Source organism: Psammomys obesus, unplaced genomic scaffold, assembly GCF_907164565.1.
Source record: "Psammomys obesus unplaced genomic scaffold, mPsaObe1.curated_primary_1811, whole genome shotgun sequence".
NCBI lineage: Eukaryota > Metazoa > Chordata > Mammalia > Rodentia > Muridae > Psammomys > Psammomys obesus.
In genome coordinates, this window is record NW_026594462.1 from 144,953 (window position 1) to 159,927 (window position 14,975).

The 14,975-nt window shown below is 36.9% G+C and overlaps 1 protein-coding gene across 1 annotated transcript; it reads right to left on the reverse strand.

The window, feature by feature from the left end:
- Positions 1-1,674: 1,674 nt before the first annotated feature.
- LOC129685542 (prolactin-3D4-like) lies at positions 1,675-8,449 on the reverse strand. Its single transcript, XM_055619059.1, has 5 exons — positions 8,419-8,449; positions 7,318-7,472; positions 5,804-5,911; positions 3,258-3,437; positions 1,675-1,872 (listed from the first exon to the last, which is right to left on the reverse strand). The coding sequence occupies exons 1-5, from the start codon at positions 8,447-8,449 to the stop codon at positions 1,675-1,677; spliced, it is 672 nt and encodes a 223-aa protein (XP_055475034.1).
- Between the last annotated feature and the right edge of the window lie 6,526 nt (positions 8,450-14,975).

The following is a 14,975-nucleotide window of genomic DNA, read 5'->3' on the forward strand; positions in this document are numbered from 1 at the left end:
TATCCCCTTGGTCTCCTTTAGTTGTCTTATTGTTCTAGCTAAGACTTCAAGTACAATAACAGAAATGGCAAAAAGCCTATTTGGTCATGGTGGATGATAACTTTTACCTATCCTTGGGTTCAGTTTTCAAGTGTTTTATTGAAAACTTTGCATCAATGTTCATAAGAGAGATAGGTCCTTGTGAGGTTTATGTATCAAGGTGACTGTGGCATCATAGAATGAGTTTGGTAATGTTCCTTCTGTTTCCCTTTTGTGGAATAGTTTGAAAAGAATTGGAGTTAGCTCTTCTTTGAAGGTCTGGTAGAATTCTGCACTGAAACCATCTGAACCTGGATATATATATATATTTTTTGGAATGGAGCCTTTTAGATATATATTAATATTAATTACAGTTTATTCACTTTGTGTCCCAGCTGTAGCCCCCTTTCATTCACTCCTAATCCCACTCTCCTTCCTCTCCTCCCATACTCCTCTCCAAATCACTGGAAGGGGAGGACATTCTTCCCTTCCATCTGAACCCAGGCTTAATAGGTCTCATCAGGACTGGCTGCATTGTCTTCCTCTGTGGCCTGGTAAGGCTGCCCCCTCCTTAGGGGGGTGGTCAAAGAGGAAGCTGCTGAGTTCAAGACAGAGACACTGCCTGTTCCCCTTACTAGGGTGCCCACTTGGATACTGAGCTGCCATGGGCTACATATGAATAGGGGTTCTAGGTTATATCCATGAATGGTCCTTGGTTGGAGTATCAAACTCCGAAAAGACCCCTGAGCCCAGATATTTTTGTTCTATTGCTCTCCTTGAAGAGCTCCTGTTCTCTCCATGACTTACTATCTCCCCCATCTTTCTTAAGATTCCCTGCACTCGGCCCAAAATTTGTTTATGAGTCTCAGTATCTGCTTTGATACAATGCTGGGTAGAGCCTTTCAGAGGCCCTCTGTGGTAGGCTCCTGTCCTGTTTCCTGTATTCTCCTTCTTCCAACATCTGTCACATTTGCCTTTCTGAGTGAGGAATGATCATCTTACCCCATGTTAATGGCATACAGAGCTAAACAGAGAATTCTCTATAAAAGAATATAGAATGGAAGAGAAACATTTAAAGAAATGTTCAACATCCTTAGTCATCAGGGAGATGCAAATCAAAATGACCCTGATTTTCACCTTAAACCACTCAGAGTGTCTAAGATCAAAAACTCAAGTGACAATATATGCTGGAGAGGATGTGGAGAAAGGGGAACCCTACTCCATTGCTGGTGGGAATGTAAACTTGTACAATCACTTTTGAAATCTATCTGGCGCTTTCTCAGACAAGTAGGAACAGTGCTTCCTCAAGATCCAGCTATTCCACTTCTAAGCATATATCCAAAATATACGCAAGTATACGAGGACATTTGTTCAACCATGTTTGTAGCAGCTTTATTTGTAATAGCCAGAACCTGGAAACAACCCAGATGTCCCTCAAAAGAGGAATGGATACAGAAACTGTGGTACATTTACACAATGAAATGCTACTCAGCAATTTAAAACAAGGAAATCATGAAATTTGCAGACAAATGGCGGGAGTAGAAATGATCATCCTGAATGAGGTATCCCAGAAAGAGACACATGTGTCTAGTAAGTGGATACTAGACATATGATATAGGATAAATCTAAAAAATCTGTACACCTAACAATGCTGAGCTAGAAGCATTCATTCTTAAAGACAACTCTGCACCTCAAGACCTTGAGGTAACTGTCCACCTTGTGTGTATCCCTCCTCAGGCAGCGGCACAGGTTATAAATGGTGAAAAGGCGAGTGTCTTCATCAGATGATTTCAGGTCTTCCAGTCCAGTCCAGGCAGGGTAATCATTTCCATCAAATCCAGGCTCAGTCTCAGTCTAAACATCAAATAGACAGCATTGGCATTATTACCAGCAGGATTTCCTGAACACTTTCTGTATCAGCGCAGGTTTGTAAGTTTGTATAAGTACATGGATGTATATGTGTGTGTATTTATGACATGATTATTGATTTCAGAAGCCAACTTTGAGTAAAGTCCCTCCAATGACTTCTCTCTTGATTTTTTTGGTATAGCTTCTCTTACTTCTACCTGGAACTCACAGTGGATCTTCTTGTTTGCTTTTCTACTGCTAGTTTTACAAAGATTATAACCACATCATTTTTTGACACAAATTTTGAAAGTGGACTTGGGTTCCTCACACATACAAGAGATGCACTTACATACATAAGACATCTCCACAGGTTCAGTACAGATTGCTTCTCCTTTCTGCATCTCTTTCTCTGTCTGTATATCTGTCTTTCTCTCTCTCTTTGTGTGTATGTGTGTGTGTGTGTACTCAATTGAATTTTTATGTAGTTTTAAATGGACATGATTTGGATGTAAGTATTCACTTTGGGTCAAAGTTCCACTAGTGACTTCAACCTTAATTTTTGAGAGAGATGCTCTTACTTTTTTCTGGAACTCATTGCAGATATCTTTAAGTCTGATTCCTGGTCTGAAGGTTTCAAAGAGAAAGTATCACATCGTTTTTTTGACACAAGTTTTTGAACTGGATTTGGGTCTGCACACATGCCCAAAAGGACACTTACACACATGAGATAGCTTCTAGAGCATTATATTATTAATTTTTAATGAAGTTTGAAAAAAAATAGTGAGAAACCCTGAAATTCACTTAAAAGACCTTAGCCACAAAAATATAAATTTTAGGCAGGCATACATATTTTCTGATTTGCCACTGAACTCAGATGGTGTATCCATACACAAGTAGAGAGATGTTATATAAGCAAGGTGCTATTTGGGTATATATTGGAACTGACTAAAGACAATAGAAGGCTATATGAAGTCTTTCATGTTGTGGAGTTTTACATATTTTCATCATGTCCCCTAATGAGTCCTTCATACCACACTAGATCTGGTAGAATGTCCTGATTCTTTTCTTCTTTTCAAGTAGATCTGTTCTATAATTATGGAATTTATCTAATCCTTTCACAAGAGAAGTATATTTCACCTAACATATTAAGGTACAGACAATCCTAGCACTGGTTGCCATAAAACATTCTGAATTAGTCAAGATTGTTCATCCCATCCAGGAAAGCTACTGTCCAAATTACTGTGAGGCATAGCTATTTTCCATGGAGATCACAGTTCTGTGGGTTTCTCATTAAATAATCCTGGATTTTGGTGTCTCAGCATTCTTATTTTATTTCACATTGACTAATTGCATGCATAGGATCAACCAAAACATTTGTAGAGACAGCTTACCCTGTTGAGTATGGTCTCAATTCCCTCTGCAAGAATATGAATTTTGCCCTTCACATCGATGGCTCTTTTCATCATATTCTCAGAAACTCCTGGAAGAGCAGTCACTGCAGGCAGCAGGTGTTTCACCGGTTCTTCCCAGGCATATGTAACATTCAGGATTGCTTTCAGAAGGTCTACAGTCTAGGAAAACATCATTGGACATTGTCTTAAACTAAGTGATATAGGGCTGTATAGCCAGACACCTGTGATTTTTTTAGAAAGGAGGCAAACTACAGTATCTTTTCATTATTCTTAAAATATATTAATAATTTCATGTTGTATAATTATTGTTTCAATGTAAAGATTCACCTCCTCCATTACATTTTGCCAAACAAAACTTATTATATCTTAATAATTCTTGCAAAATGAAGATTTTTGTCTTTTTCCATATCCTACCATTTGTCCTAAGTAAACCTGTTCTTTTTCATTAGTTGTCCTGACAGTGAGAAAACAAGGTGTTGTTTGTTTGTTTTGTTTTTTTGTTTTTTCAGAGCTGAGGATGGAACCCAGAGCCTTGCATTTGCTAGGCAAGCGCTCTACCACTTAGTTTAATCCCCAGCCACTGAGAAAACAAGGTTTAAAGGGCTTGTTAGGTGTCAAGAGACTTGACTCTCAACACATAGAAGCCAACACTGCCAGGAACAAATGGATAAAATAATTTCTACACTAGTGAAATAAATTGGTCTTTCATAAAATTATGTGAGACATGGTGATAGAATAGTAAAACAGATGCATTGAAGAAAAATGTTTTTAAAATGTTACTTTTCATCCATATGCATGATAACCACCCTTTGGCTATAGAGGTACTGTGTCTTTATTGATATGTGCAGAACAAAACTAGTACAGACGATAATTTTAATTCCAGTCATCAGTAGAAATGAGAATGAAGTATTGCCCTCATAAGGGTTATCTTAATGCCAGAGTCACACCAAATACAGTTTTTAGTTAGATGTTTACTCTGACATCCTTGAGGAACCTATGAAAATCAAGCCTAGAGCTACATCCAATAAGAATTTCATAAGTGGATACATCTGAAGAAACTAATCAAGAAGGAGGACTCTGGCTACGATGCTCAATGCCCATTCAGAAAGGCAAAGAGGATGGACATCAGAAGAGACAGAAAACAGGGAATGAGACAGGAGCCTACCACAGAGAGCATCTGAAAGGCTCTACCCTGCAGGGTATTAAAGCAGATGCTGAGACTTATAGCCAAACTTTGGGCAGAGTAAAGGGAATCTTATGAAAGAAGTGGGGAATAGTAAGACCTGGAGAGGACAGGAACACCACAAGGAGAGCAACAGAACCAAAAACAATAGATAAATCTGGGCACTGGGGCCTTTTCTGAGACTAATACTCTAACCTAGGACCATGCATGGAGATAACCTACAACCCCTGCACAGATGTAGCCCATGGCAGCTCAGTCTTCAATTGACTTCCATAGTAATGGGAACAGGGACTGTCTCTGACATGAACTGATTGGCCTGCTCTTTGATCACCTCACCATGAGGGAGAAGCAGCCTTACCAGGCCACAGAGAAAGACAATACAGCCATTGCTGATGAGACCTGATAGACTAAAATCAGAAAGAAAGGGAGGAGGACGTCCCATATCAGTGGACTAGGGGAGGGACATGGGTAGAGAAGGGGGAGGAAGGTAGGTTTGGGAGGGGAGGAAGGAGGAGACTACAGGGGGATACAAAGTGATTAAACTGTACTTAGTAAAAATAAAAAATAAAATAAATAGATTATAAAAACACAAAAATGATTTCAAATAATGTTTAAATTAATGAAATGGAGAGCCACATGCTGATGGCCAACATTTTGCTAAGAGCACTGGATGATCATGACAGGTAGTCAAAGGGAAGATATCATGACGGTAGATATACATTTGATATTGCTCAGAGTCATGATAACCTCATCAAAACCAAAGTCATCCTGACCAACATGATGTAGTCTACAGAGGAGCTGAATTTTATAATGCTTATAAAGATTATAATTCAGCATTATAATCTTATAATGCTTAATTTATTTTAAGATATAGGAGAATGCAGACCCTAATAGAGGACTGTACAAATAATTAAGGAACATAAGTAAGTCCTAAAGATTTTAGACACTTAGGAAGAAATAAGACACTGCCTAGTTTAGTAAAATACTGCCAGAGGAAGATCATCTAATGTTATTCTACTAACACAACTGGATGTGCATTTACTCTATATGTGTATGAATATTTTCAGCACTGACTGTCCAGTTGAAATGAAAACATCCCAGGGCTAAGTAAGGTGTTGGGGAAAATCGTCTTCTATATGGACAATTACACCCAAGGGCAAATGTGAATTGGCAGGCATTTGACTTAGCGCTAAAGTTATCAACTGTATGATTGTTCTCCAACAGGCTGCAAGTTCTTTGAATCTGAAATTACCACACCTCTTATGGGCCTAGTAAACACATACAGCCCCACTAGCCCATGAATAGCATCACTTGCTTGGTAACCAATAGGGAAGAAACCTACTGTGGTTTCGTGGACTTGCTTTCGGTCCTCTGGAGTATGGATGGAAGAAGTGTGGCACATGGGAGGGATCCTGTCTCTTAACCAACTCCTCTTGGCAAAGTTCAAGTCCTGGAGGAAAGTAAAAGTTTTAATTCATTTGGGCTTTCAGACCTGAATAGAAAGATAAACAAGCATAAGATGATTGCATTTGATAAACCCTTACTGTTTATTATTTAAGGGCTACAGAAATTTTGAAACAGTGAATGATGGAAACAAGAGCTGCTAACCTTTTCTTTGCTTTACATCTGCAATCCATAATAGTGTCTCCCTAATCCCTCCCCCTCTTTACTGTTACATTTTTTATTTTGTTGTGCATGCTAATGTAATTGTTTGAAAAGAAAGCACAAAAATGCCCCCAAACTCATAATTACTATGTTTTCAAGTACCCATTTCATAGGATATTTGCTTAGTGTCACAGAATTATTATTATTTATCGAGTTTATAAATATCTCATTTTTCACTGGTACAAGCTGATATGATTTTTTAAAAGAGAAATTACCCCTTTATATCTTTGCTTTCAAATATCAAGTGTCTGTACCACTCAAAGATTGTGATAAAGGTAGGATTTACTAATGTTGACACAGTCAACAATTAATCATTTACTATGAGGCACCTTACTACTAGGAAATATTCAACAATGAGTGGAACAGGAATTCACAAAAATATTTATTGTTTCTATATTTGTAGTATGAAGAATGTACTAAGATTAATTATTTATTACAAAAACACAAATTACTTAATTCTAACTCTCAGAGAATTTACAAATGTTAAAGAAGTCTTAGATATGTTGTGCTCCTGAAAGGAGAGAAAAATAAGGGATATAAGAAAAAATAGTGAAGAAAAATAACATTGAGAATATATATTCCCTAGAAATACAGAGAAATGTAATCCATATGTACAACTTTCAATGGAAACTTTCTTTGTTATTTCCTCACTGTCAGATCCTGAACATTTACAACCTTGAAGAAGAGAGAAAGCATAAATTAACCCTTCAATTGCACTAAAACCCTCTTTCCTGAAACTGATAAGCCACAACTTATAACATTTGTGATCTTATAAGACACTGTTTTATTTTGGTTTTGGCTGTTAATATGGTTTTTCTTTTCTTTTTATTCTTCCATGTAGCTAACTTCACTGTAATGCTCGTGCAATGATTATCTTTAGATAAACAAATGAGGAATGCCTGTGAAGACAGAACCCATGACCAGGAAATAAACTTTCCAGTGACAAAGTTGAAAACAAGTGGTTACCCTGAGTTATTATGGAAAACCTGAAAATATCATTTACTTCTTTACAATTTTTGAGATATTTATAGAACTTCAAATTTTTCCCATTCCACATTTTTTACATGATTCTTTCTATTACCTATGAAAGTGAAATTATTTGGACTTGGATACACAATATATTCTAAACTGAATTACTGTTTAGCTATCTGAAGGCCCTTTCAGATAAGAATCTAGAAGGACGTTACTTACAAATTCACGGTATATATCTGCAGCCACGATATATGTGTTATGGGACTGTTCAACCACACGGTGATACAGGTCTTCAATGGAAACAAGGCCAGTTGGGTTGGAGGCTACATTCTCCCAAAGGAGCACAGTTGACACCAGTAGCAACAGGTACATCCCTGCTGTCAGAGAAACAAACTCAGATGATCTATTCACACAAAGTTACAACAGTTGAACTATCTTGGAATGCTGTCTGCTCTGAGGGTATTACACCGTGTGATTGAATGTGATATCACTTAATATATCATTCGTTTTTTATTACTGGGAAAATACAGAGAAACGGTTACAGTTCTTTAGTATAGAACTTGAAATGCAAGAGACTTGTCACAGTTTGCATTAGTTCCAAAACAGTTTCTCCAGTTTGCAATCACATGGAGCTTTGACTAATCATGAGCCAGAGACTTCAAGTCATTATCTGCACCTATTTGAAGTTCTCAAGAATTTGTAGTTATCTTTCATTTTCTTAAATACATTATTATTCTAACTAATTGATTTTCCTTGTATATATCACATAAGACTTAGAGATTTGATAGTTTATTTGTGTGGATTTAGGTGAGCAGATATTCACCCTTGACAGACAAATAAACTATAACTTCCTATATCTGTGCTTGAAGCAATTGGACCATTCATTTAATCTATGTGTTCTCACTAAAGTTTAATTTCTCAATAATGTAAATTGGCCATTTTAATTTGTATTCTTTCTCTTTTCTGGAACATGAGCTTTGAAGTTTACAGGGTCATAGAAATGGTGCTCCTTACATACCAGGAACATTGCCCACTTATTCCTCTCCTGTTGATGAAGACTATGTAAAATAACTCTGAGAAATGTCATGTGTCTACAGCACATGGAGAGAAATCCTTTGGAAAACCACTGAACTCAAAATTAATTGAGCAAATATAATATAGAAAGTTCTTTCAGATGTGTGTTACCTCTTCTATAGAGAGAACATGATCAAATATCAGTTCTTTAAGGATGCAGAACAGATGGCACCAGTGAAAATATACACTCCAAACACATTTTGAACATGTATGCAGGTACAGGTACATGAATGAATTGCAACTTACCGGAGCCTGGGAGATTCAATGTCACCTGCATCTCTGAGAAGATCCACCGCAGTTTCTTCTCCACTACAGGAAAGCTGCTCACCTGAATGCTGTGTTCATTCAACTTTCCTCCTCCTATATGTACTACCAGACTGCACCCAAGGCCAAGCAGAGCTGGGCGGGGGGCAGATTGAATCAGTGTCTATAGATCAGTGACGTTCTTCCCTCAGGATTTATTAACATCCTCTTTACATTTGCCACAGTTATGTCTCAATAATGTGTCACACTGCATTTCCTCCATATAATCTATAGAATTCAAGCCATTCTTCAAATCAGCAAGGCCATCTCTCTTCATTGATTACTCATTTTCAGGTCAACAGGAGGAAAAAACTCATTCCCAGTACTTAACCTTAGTTTAATATCTTAGGTCTGTTTTATCTTCTGCCATAGTCCCTTGAATATTCTGGTTATAAAAAATGTATTCAATAACAATATGGGCAGTGACCCTCTCTATCTCTACAATAGTCAGTGATTCTAGACTGTTTTTAATAATCCCAAATCTCTTTCAACAACCATCAGCACCTTAAAATATTACCCCATTAGACTAGGAGGAACAGTTCTAGTAATCAACAGGTCTAAACACAAATGCTTATAAGGCACTTTGGCAAGCACATCATGTGCATTTATCAAAAGCCTACTTTTAGATGAAGATCATAATATTTGTAGACACCTTATTTGCACAACTTATAATAACATATTGATTGTTTCTTGAGACTTAAAGCAAATAAGATAATTGTTGGTTGCAATGGTAGCTGCTGTTCCATGGATTTCTCCACTTGTCACACTTTGCCAGGCATGCTGATGGCCTTATCGTATCACCAAATTTTAACTATTTTATGCAATTAACCTGAAATCTTTTATGTATTGACTGATGGAATCATGAAACACATTTCACGCTGTAGTAGATTCTCTAACAGTAGAAACCCAATATTTTCGTGTTGCTTGTCCTAAATATTTAACACTTCAGCAATTGGTATAACCATTTAGTTCTGCTTTCCAATTATGAACAATGGTCACAGCATGTATAAATTGTTGGGATTATGTGCTTCCTATGAAAAAATTATAGAGAAGAAACTGATCTTGGACACTGGGATTTCAATTAACTTATAAATATCTGGCCTTTCTCTTTTCATGCCTGATGAGTCCCTTGTATAATTTTATTTTCACTACTGTGTTTATTGCTTTTCAATATGATTTACCAAATAAGTAAGACATTTAGAGCATAGTTCAATTTCATGGAACAATTAGAAAAGATGGACAGCTTTGACATAATGCAAAATGTTATTGATATTGAGAATCTGTAAAAATACAAATAAAATTTTAATATGGATTACAGAGTATGAAGAAACATAAAGTCTTATCAAGTATTTTTCACTTTATTTACTTTATATTCTGATCATAACCACCTCCATCTTCTCCTCTCAGTACTACCCTCTCTTTCTTCCTTCCTATTCCCCTTCTAATTTTCAGAAAGCTGGACCCTTCCTCCCTTACCAACTGTTCACAGACTCTCAAGAATCTTCATGACTACCCACAACCTCTTCCTCAGTGGCCTGGCAATGTCACCCCTCATGGGGAAGAGATCCAGGCGCATGCACCAGAGTCCTTTTCAGAGATAGACCCTGATTTCATTCATGTTGGCTACATCTGAGCCAGGGTTTGATCCTCTCAATTTATAGGCCTTGGATGGTGCATCAGTTTCCACAGGGACCCTGGGCCCAGATTTGTTGTCTCTGTCAGTCTTCATGTGGAGTTCCTGTTTCCTCTGGGTCCTTCAGTTCCCATACTGTTTCACAAGTCCTCCTGCTCTGTGCTTGTAGTTTGACTGTGACTCTAAACCGTCTGCTTCAATCTCCTACTGGATTGAGTCTTTCAGAGAATATCTATGGTAGGCTCCAGTCTTGTTCCCTCTCTTCAGCTGCTTCCTCTGTCTAATCTATTTGCCCATCTGAATGAGGGTAAGCATACTTCCTAGGATATTCCTTCTTAGTTTCTATCAGTCTGTGGATTGCAGTATGTTTATCCTGTATTGTATGGCTACCATCAGTTTATGAGTGCCTCTATACCACACATGTCTTTGTGGGTAGGGGTTTCCTCACTCTGGATGATCTTTTCTAGTTCCATCCATATGTGTGTAAATTTCTTGATATCCTTGTTTTTAACAGCTGAGTATTTCTTTCCTAGTGCAGATTTACCATATATTTCTTTATTCATTTATTGATCGGGAGACATCTTGGTTGTTTTCAGTTTCTGGCTATTATGAATAAAGCCACTATGAACATAGTTGAGTAAAAATGTCTTTGTTGAATGGTGCAGTATCTTTTGGGTATATGTTCAAGTGGGATCTTGAGGTAGAGCTCTTCCCAGTTTTCTGAGAAAGCACCAGAATGATTCCCAAAGTATGTGCAAGTTTGCAGTCCCACCATCAGTGGAGGAGTGTTCCCCTTGCTCCACATCCTTACCAGAATGTGCTGTCACTGAGTTGTTTTTTTTTTTCTTAGTCATTATGGAGGTTATTATATTGAATCTCAGAATAATTTTGATTTGCATTTCCCTGATTACTAAGGACATTGGGCTTTTTAAAAGTGGTTCTCAGCCACATAATACTCCTCTGTTGAGAATTACCTGTTTAGCTCTGTATCTCATTTTTTAAATTGGATTACTTGATTTGTTTGTGTCTAATTTCTTGATTTCTGTATATATTTTGGATATTAACCTTCTGCCAGATGTAGGGTTGCAAATATCTTTTTCTAGTCCATAGGCTGCAATTTTGTTCTATTGACAGTGTCCTATGTATTACAGAAGCTTTTTGGTTTCATGAGGTCCCAATTATTAATTGTTGATCTTAGAGCCTGAGATGTTGGTGATCTGTTCAGGAAACTGTCTCCTGAGCCAATGAGTTCAAGGTTCTTTCTCACCTTTTTTTCTAATAGAAATAGTGTGTCTGCTTTAACGTTGATGTATTTAATGCACTCAGAGTTTAATTTTGTGCAAGGTGATAAATATGGATCTATTTGCATTTTTTCATGTAGACATCCAGTTAAACCACTACCATTAGTTGAAGAGGCTGTCTTTTTTTCCGTTATATGATTTTGGCTTCTTTGTCAAAAAGCAAGTATTCATAGGTGTGTGGATTTACTTCTGGGTCTTCTATTCAATTCCATTGATCTACCAGTCTCTTTCTACGCAAGTCCCATACAGTTTTTGTTTTGTTTTGTTTTGTTTTGTTTTAATTACTGTTGCTCTATAGTACAGCTGGAAATCAGGAGTGGATATATCTCTGGAAAAATCTTTATTTTATAGTATTGTTTCAACTATTCTGTTTTTTGTTGTTCGCTTGTTTGCTATTCCATATGAAGTTGAGAATTATTATTTCAAGGTCTGTAAAGAACTGTGTTGATATTTTGATGAGAATTTCACTGAATCTGTAAATTGCTTTTGCTATGATAGCCATTTTTACTATGTTAATCCTGCTGATCCATGAGTATGGGAGATCTTTCCATCTACTGATATTTTTTTTTCAATTTCTTTCTTCACAGACTTGAGGTGTTTATTCATACACATATTCCACTTGCCTAGTTAGAGTTACATGATATGATTTTGGTGTCTATAGTGAAGAGTGTTGTTTCCCTAATTTCTTTCTCAGCCCATTTATCACATGTATACAGGAGGGCTGTTGATTTTTTTTTTGAGTTAATTTTGTATCCAGCCACTTTGCTGAAAGTGTTTATCAGATGTAGTCTTTGAAAAAATCAACAAGATAGACAAACCCTTATCCAAACTAACTAAAATGCAGAGAGACACTATCCAAGTCAACAAAATCAAAAAAGAAAAGGGGAACATAACAACAGACATAAGGAAATAGAATCAGGCATCAACAATAAATAACTAAATAAATAAATAAATAAATATCCCAGGGCTAAATGGTTCTGGAGCAGAATTTTACCAGACCTTCAAAGAAGAGCTAATATCAATACTTTTGAAACTATTCCATAAAATGGAAACAGAAGGAGCATTACCAAACTCATGTTATGATGCCACAATCACCTTGATACCTAAACCACAAAAAGACATAACAAAGAAAGGGTTTTATAACAATTTCCCTTATGACCACTGAGGCAAAAATACTCAATAAAATACTTGCAAACCGAATCCAAGAACATGGCAAAATACCATCCGCCATGACCAAGTGGGTTTCATTCAAAACATGTAGAAGTGGTTCAATATATGGAATCCATCAATGTAATCCACCATATAAACAAACTGAAAGGTAAAAAAGAAAACATCATCTCCTTAGATGTTAAAAAATGCATTTGACAAAATCTAATGCCTTTAACTGTTTAAAGTCTTGGAGAGATAAGGGATACAAGGCACATAGCAAAGGCAACATACAGAAAGCCTGTAGCCAACATCAAACTAAACAGAGAGAAACTTGAATCATTTCCACTGAAATCAGGGATAAGTTAAGGCTGGCCACTCTCTCCATATCTCTTCAACACAGTACTTGAAGTCTTAGCTAATGCAATAAGACAACTAAAGATCAAAGGGATACAAACTGGAAAGGAAGAAGTGAAAGCATCACTATTCACATGTGATATGAGTGGCCTCAGTGCTTATCAACTATTAAGAGAGCATGTTGAGCATGTGAGAATGGACAGGAAAAACTACTCTAGTTACCTATAATGTGCCATCTTTCTGATTGAACCTTATTTGTCACATCTTGGTATGTTGCATTGTACTGTCCTTCTAGATGAAATCATTTCAGGGGATACCTAGGTACATTGTTGCATCTGAAAGGGCTGCATTCTGTTAGTTTCTGCTACTCTCAATCTTCACTGTACCTAGATTAAAGGGCTGTGAAATGTACTAGAGGAATCTGGTGCATACAGGTTGTTTATTGACCAAATCTTTTAGAATCCCAAGAATACGCCTAAGATTGCTATCCTAACATCTCCAATTACTTACAATAACATGAATTTGCCTATACTTCACACGGAAGCAACCCTCTATAAATGTATATAACTCATTCTTTTTCAAATTCCTAGTAGAGATATATTCATGGTATACATTAACATCTTAGCACTTGAGTGACCTCAAACCAATATCATGTCATTTAGCTTTGTACACATACTTTTTTTTTCCACATTCCACCTTGATTTTTAAATACTTTGATCATCTAAAGCCTCTTTTATGGTAACCATCCTGTGATTTGGTTCTGACTTCTAATTATACATTCTTACTAATATGACTGTGGTCTGCTCTTTGTCAATTAAATAGTTACTATTTCTTCACTGACACATTGTAATGTAACCATCAGTTATGTAGCAGTTCAGTTCAGTAGCAATCTACAAAAGGAGATTTCTATGTTCTGTATATACAGGTTAGAACTCTGCAAATTCATGATACTAAAATTTTTACATCACTTAAATATTTGTCTGCAGCAGTCAGCAGGGGCCATGTGGGTCACACCCTTAAGATATGGATAAATTCTTGGCATCATAGTCATACATAGATATGATCTAAACTCTAAACTGTGTCAAACACACTTTCAGAAATTTTAAGATCTCCCTGGGCATGTGCAGAAGGAAAAATTTATACTTTACACCCTCTGCTAGTTCAGTCCATAAATAAAGAACAAAATCAAGCTCATTTACATGTTTCACTTGATTTCTGGTGAAATCATAGAAATATATTATTGGTTTGAGAATCCACCTGTTCATAAATAGCTTTCCTGTGAAACCACTGTTGGGAAAATTCATGACCAACTGTTGCTGTGTTTATTTTCAGGAAATTCCTTTAAGTTGGTAATTTTTCTTTGCTGTTCTCATATAAGAGTGGGCCATAACTATTACATTAATGCACATTTGATGGATATTTTTTATTGAGTTTCACTTTTTTGACTTTATTTTTAAATTTATTATCTATTAAAATTTATTCACTTTGTATTTTGATTATGGCCCCTGCATACTGAGATGAAGCCTACTTGCTCATGGTGGATGATATCCTTTTTTCAAATTTTTTATTTAACTTTTATTAATTACACTTTATTCACTTTGTTTCCCCCCATAAGCCCCTCCCTCCTCCCCTCCAGGTCCCACCCTCCCCCCCTTTCTGCATGCATGCCCATCCCCAAGTCTACTGATAGAAGAGGTCCTCCTCTCCTTCTTTCTGATCTTAGTCTATCAGTTCTCATTAGAAGTGGCTGCATTGTCAGGGTTCTAGGTTATCTCCATGAATAGTCCTTGGTTGGAGTATGAGTCTCTGGGAAGTTCCCTGTGTTCAAATTATCTTGTTCCTTCGCTCTCCTTGTGGAGTTCCTGTCCTCTCCAGCTCTTACTATTTCCCACTTCTTACATAAAATTCCATTCACTCTGCCCGATAGTTGGCCATCAGGCTCAGCAACTGCTTTGACAGTCTGCAGGGCAGAAGTTTTCAGAGGCCCTCTGTGGCAGGCTCCTAGGTTGTTTCCTGTTTTCTTCTTCTGGCTTTCAGAGGCCCTCTGTAGAAGGTTCCTAGAT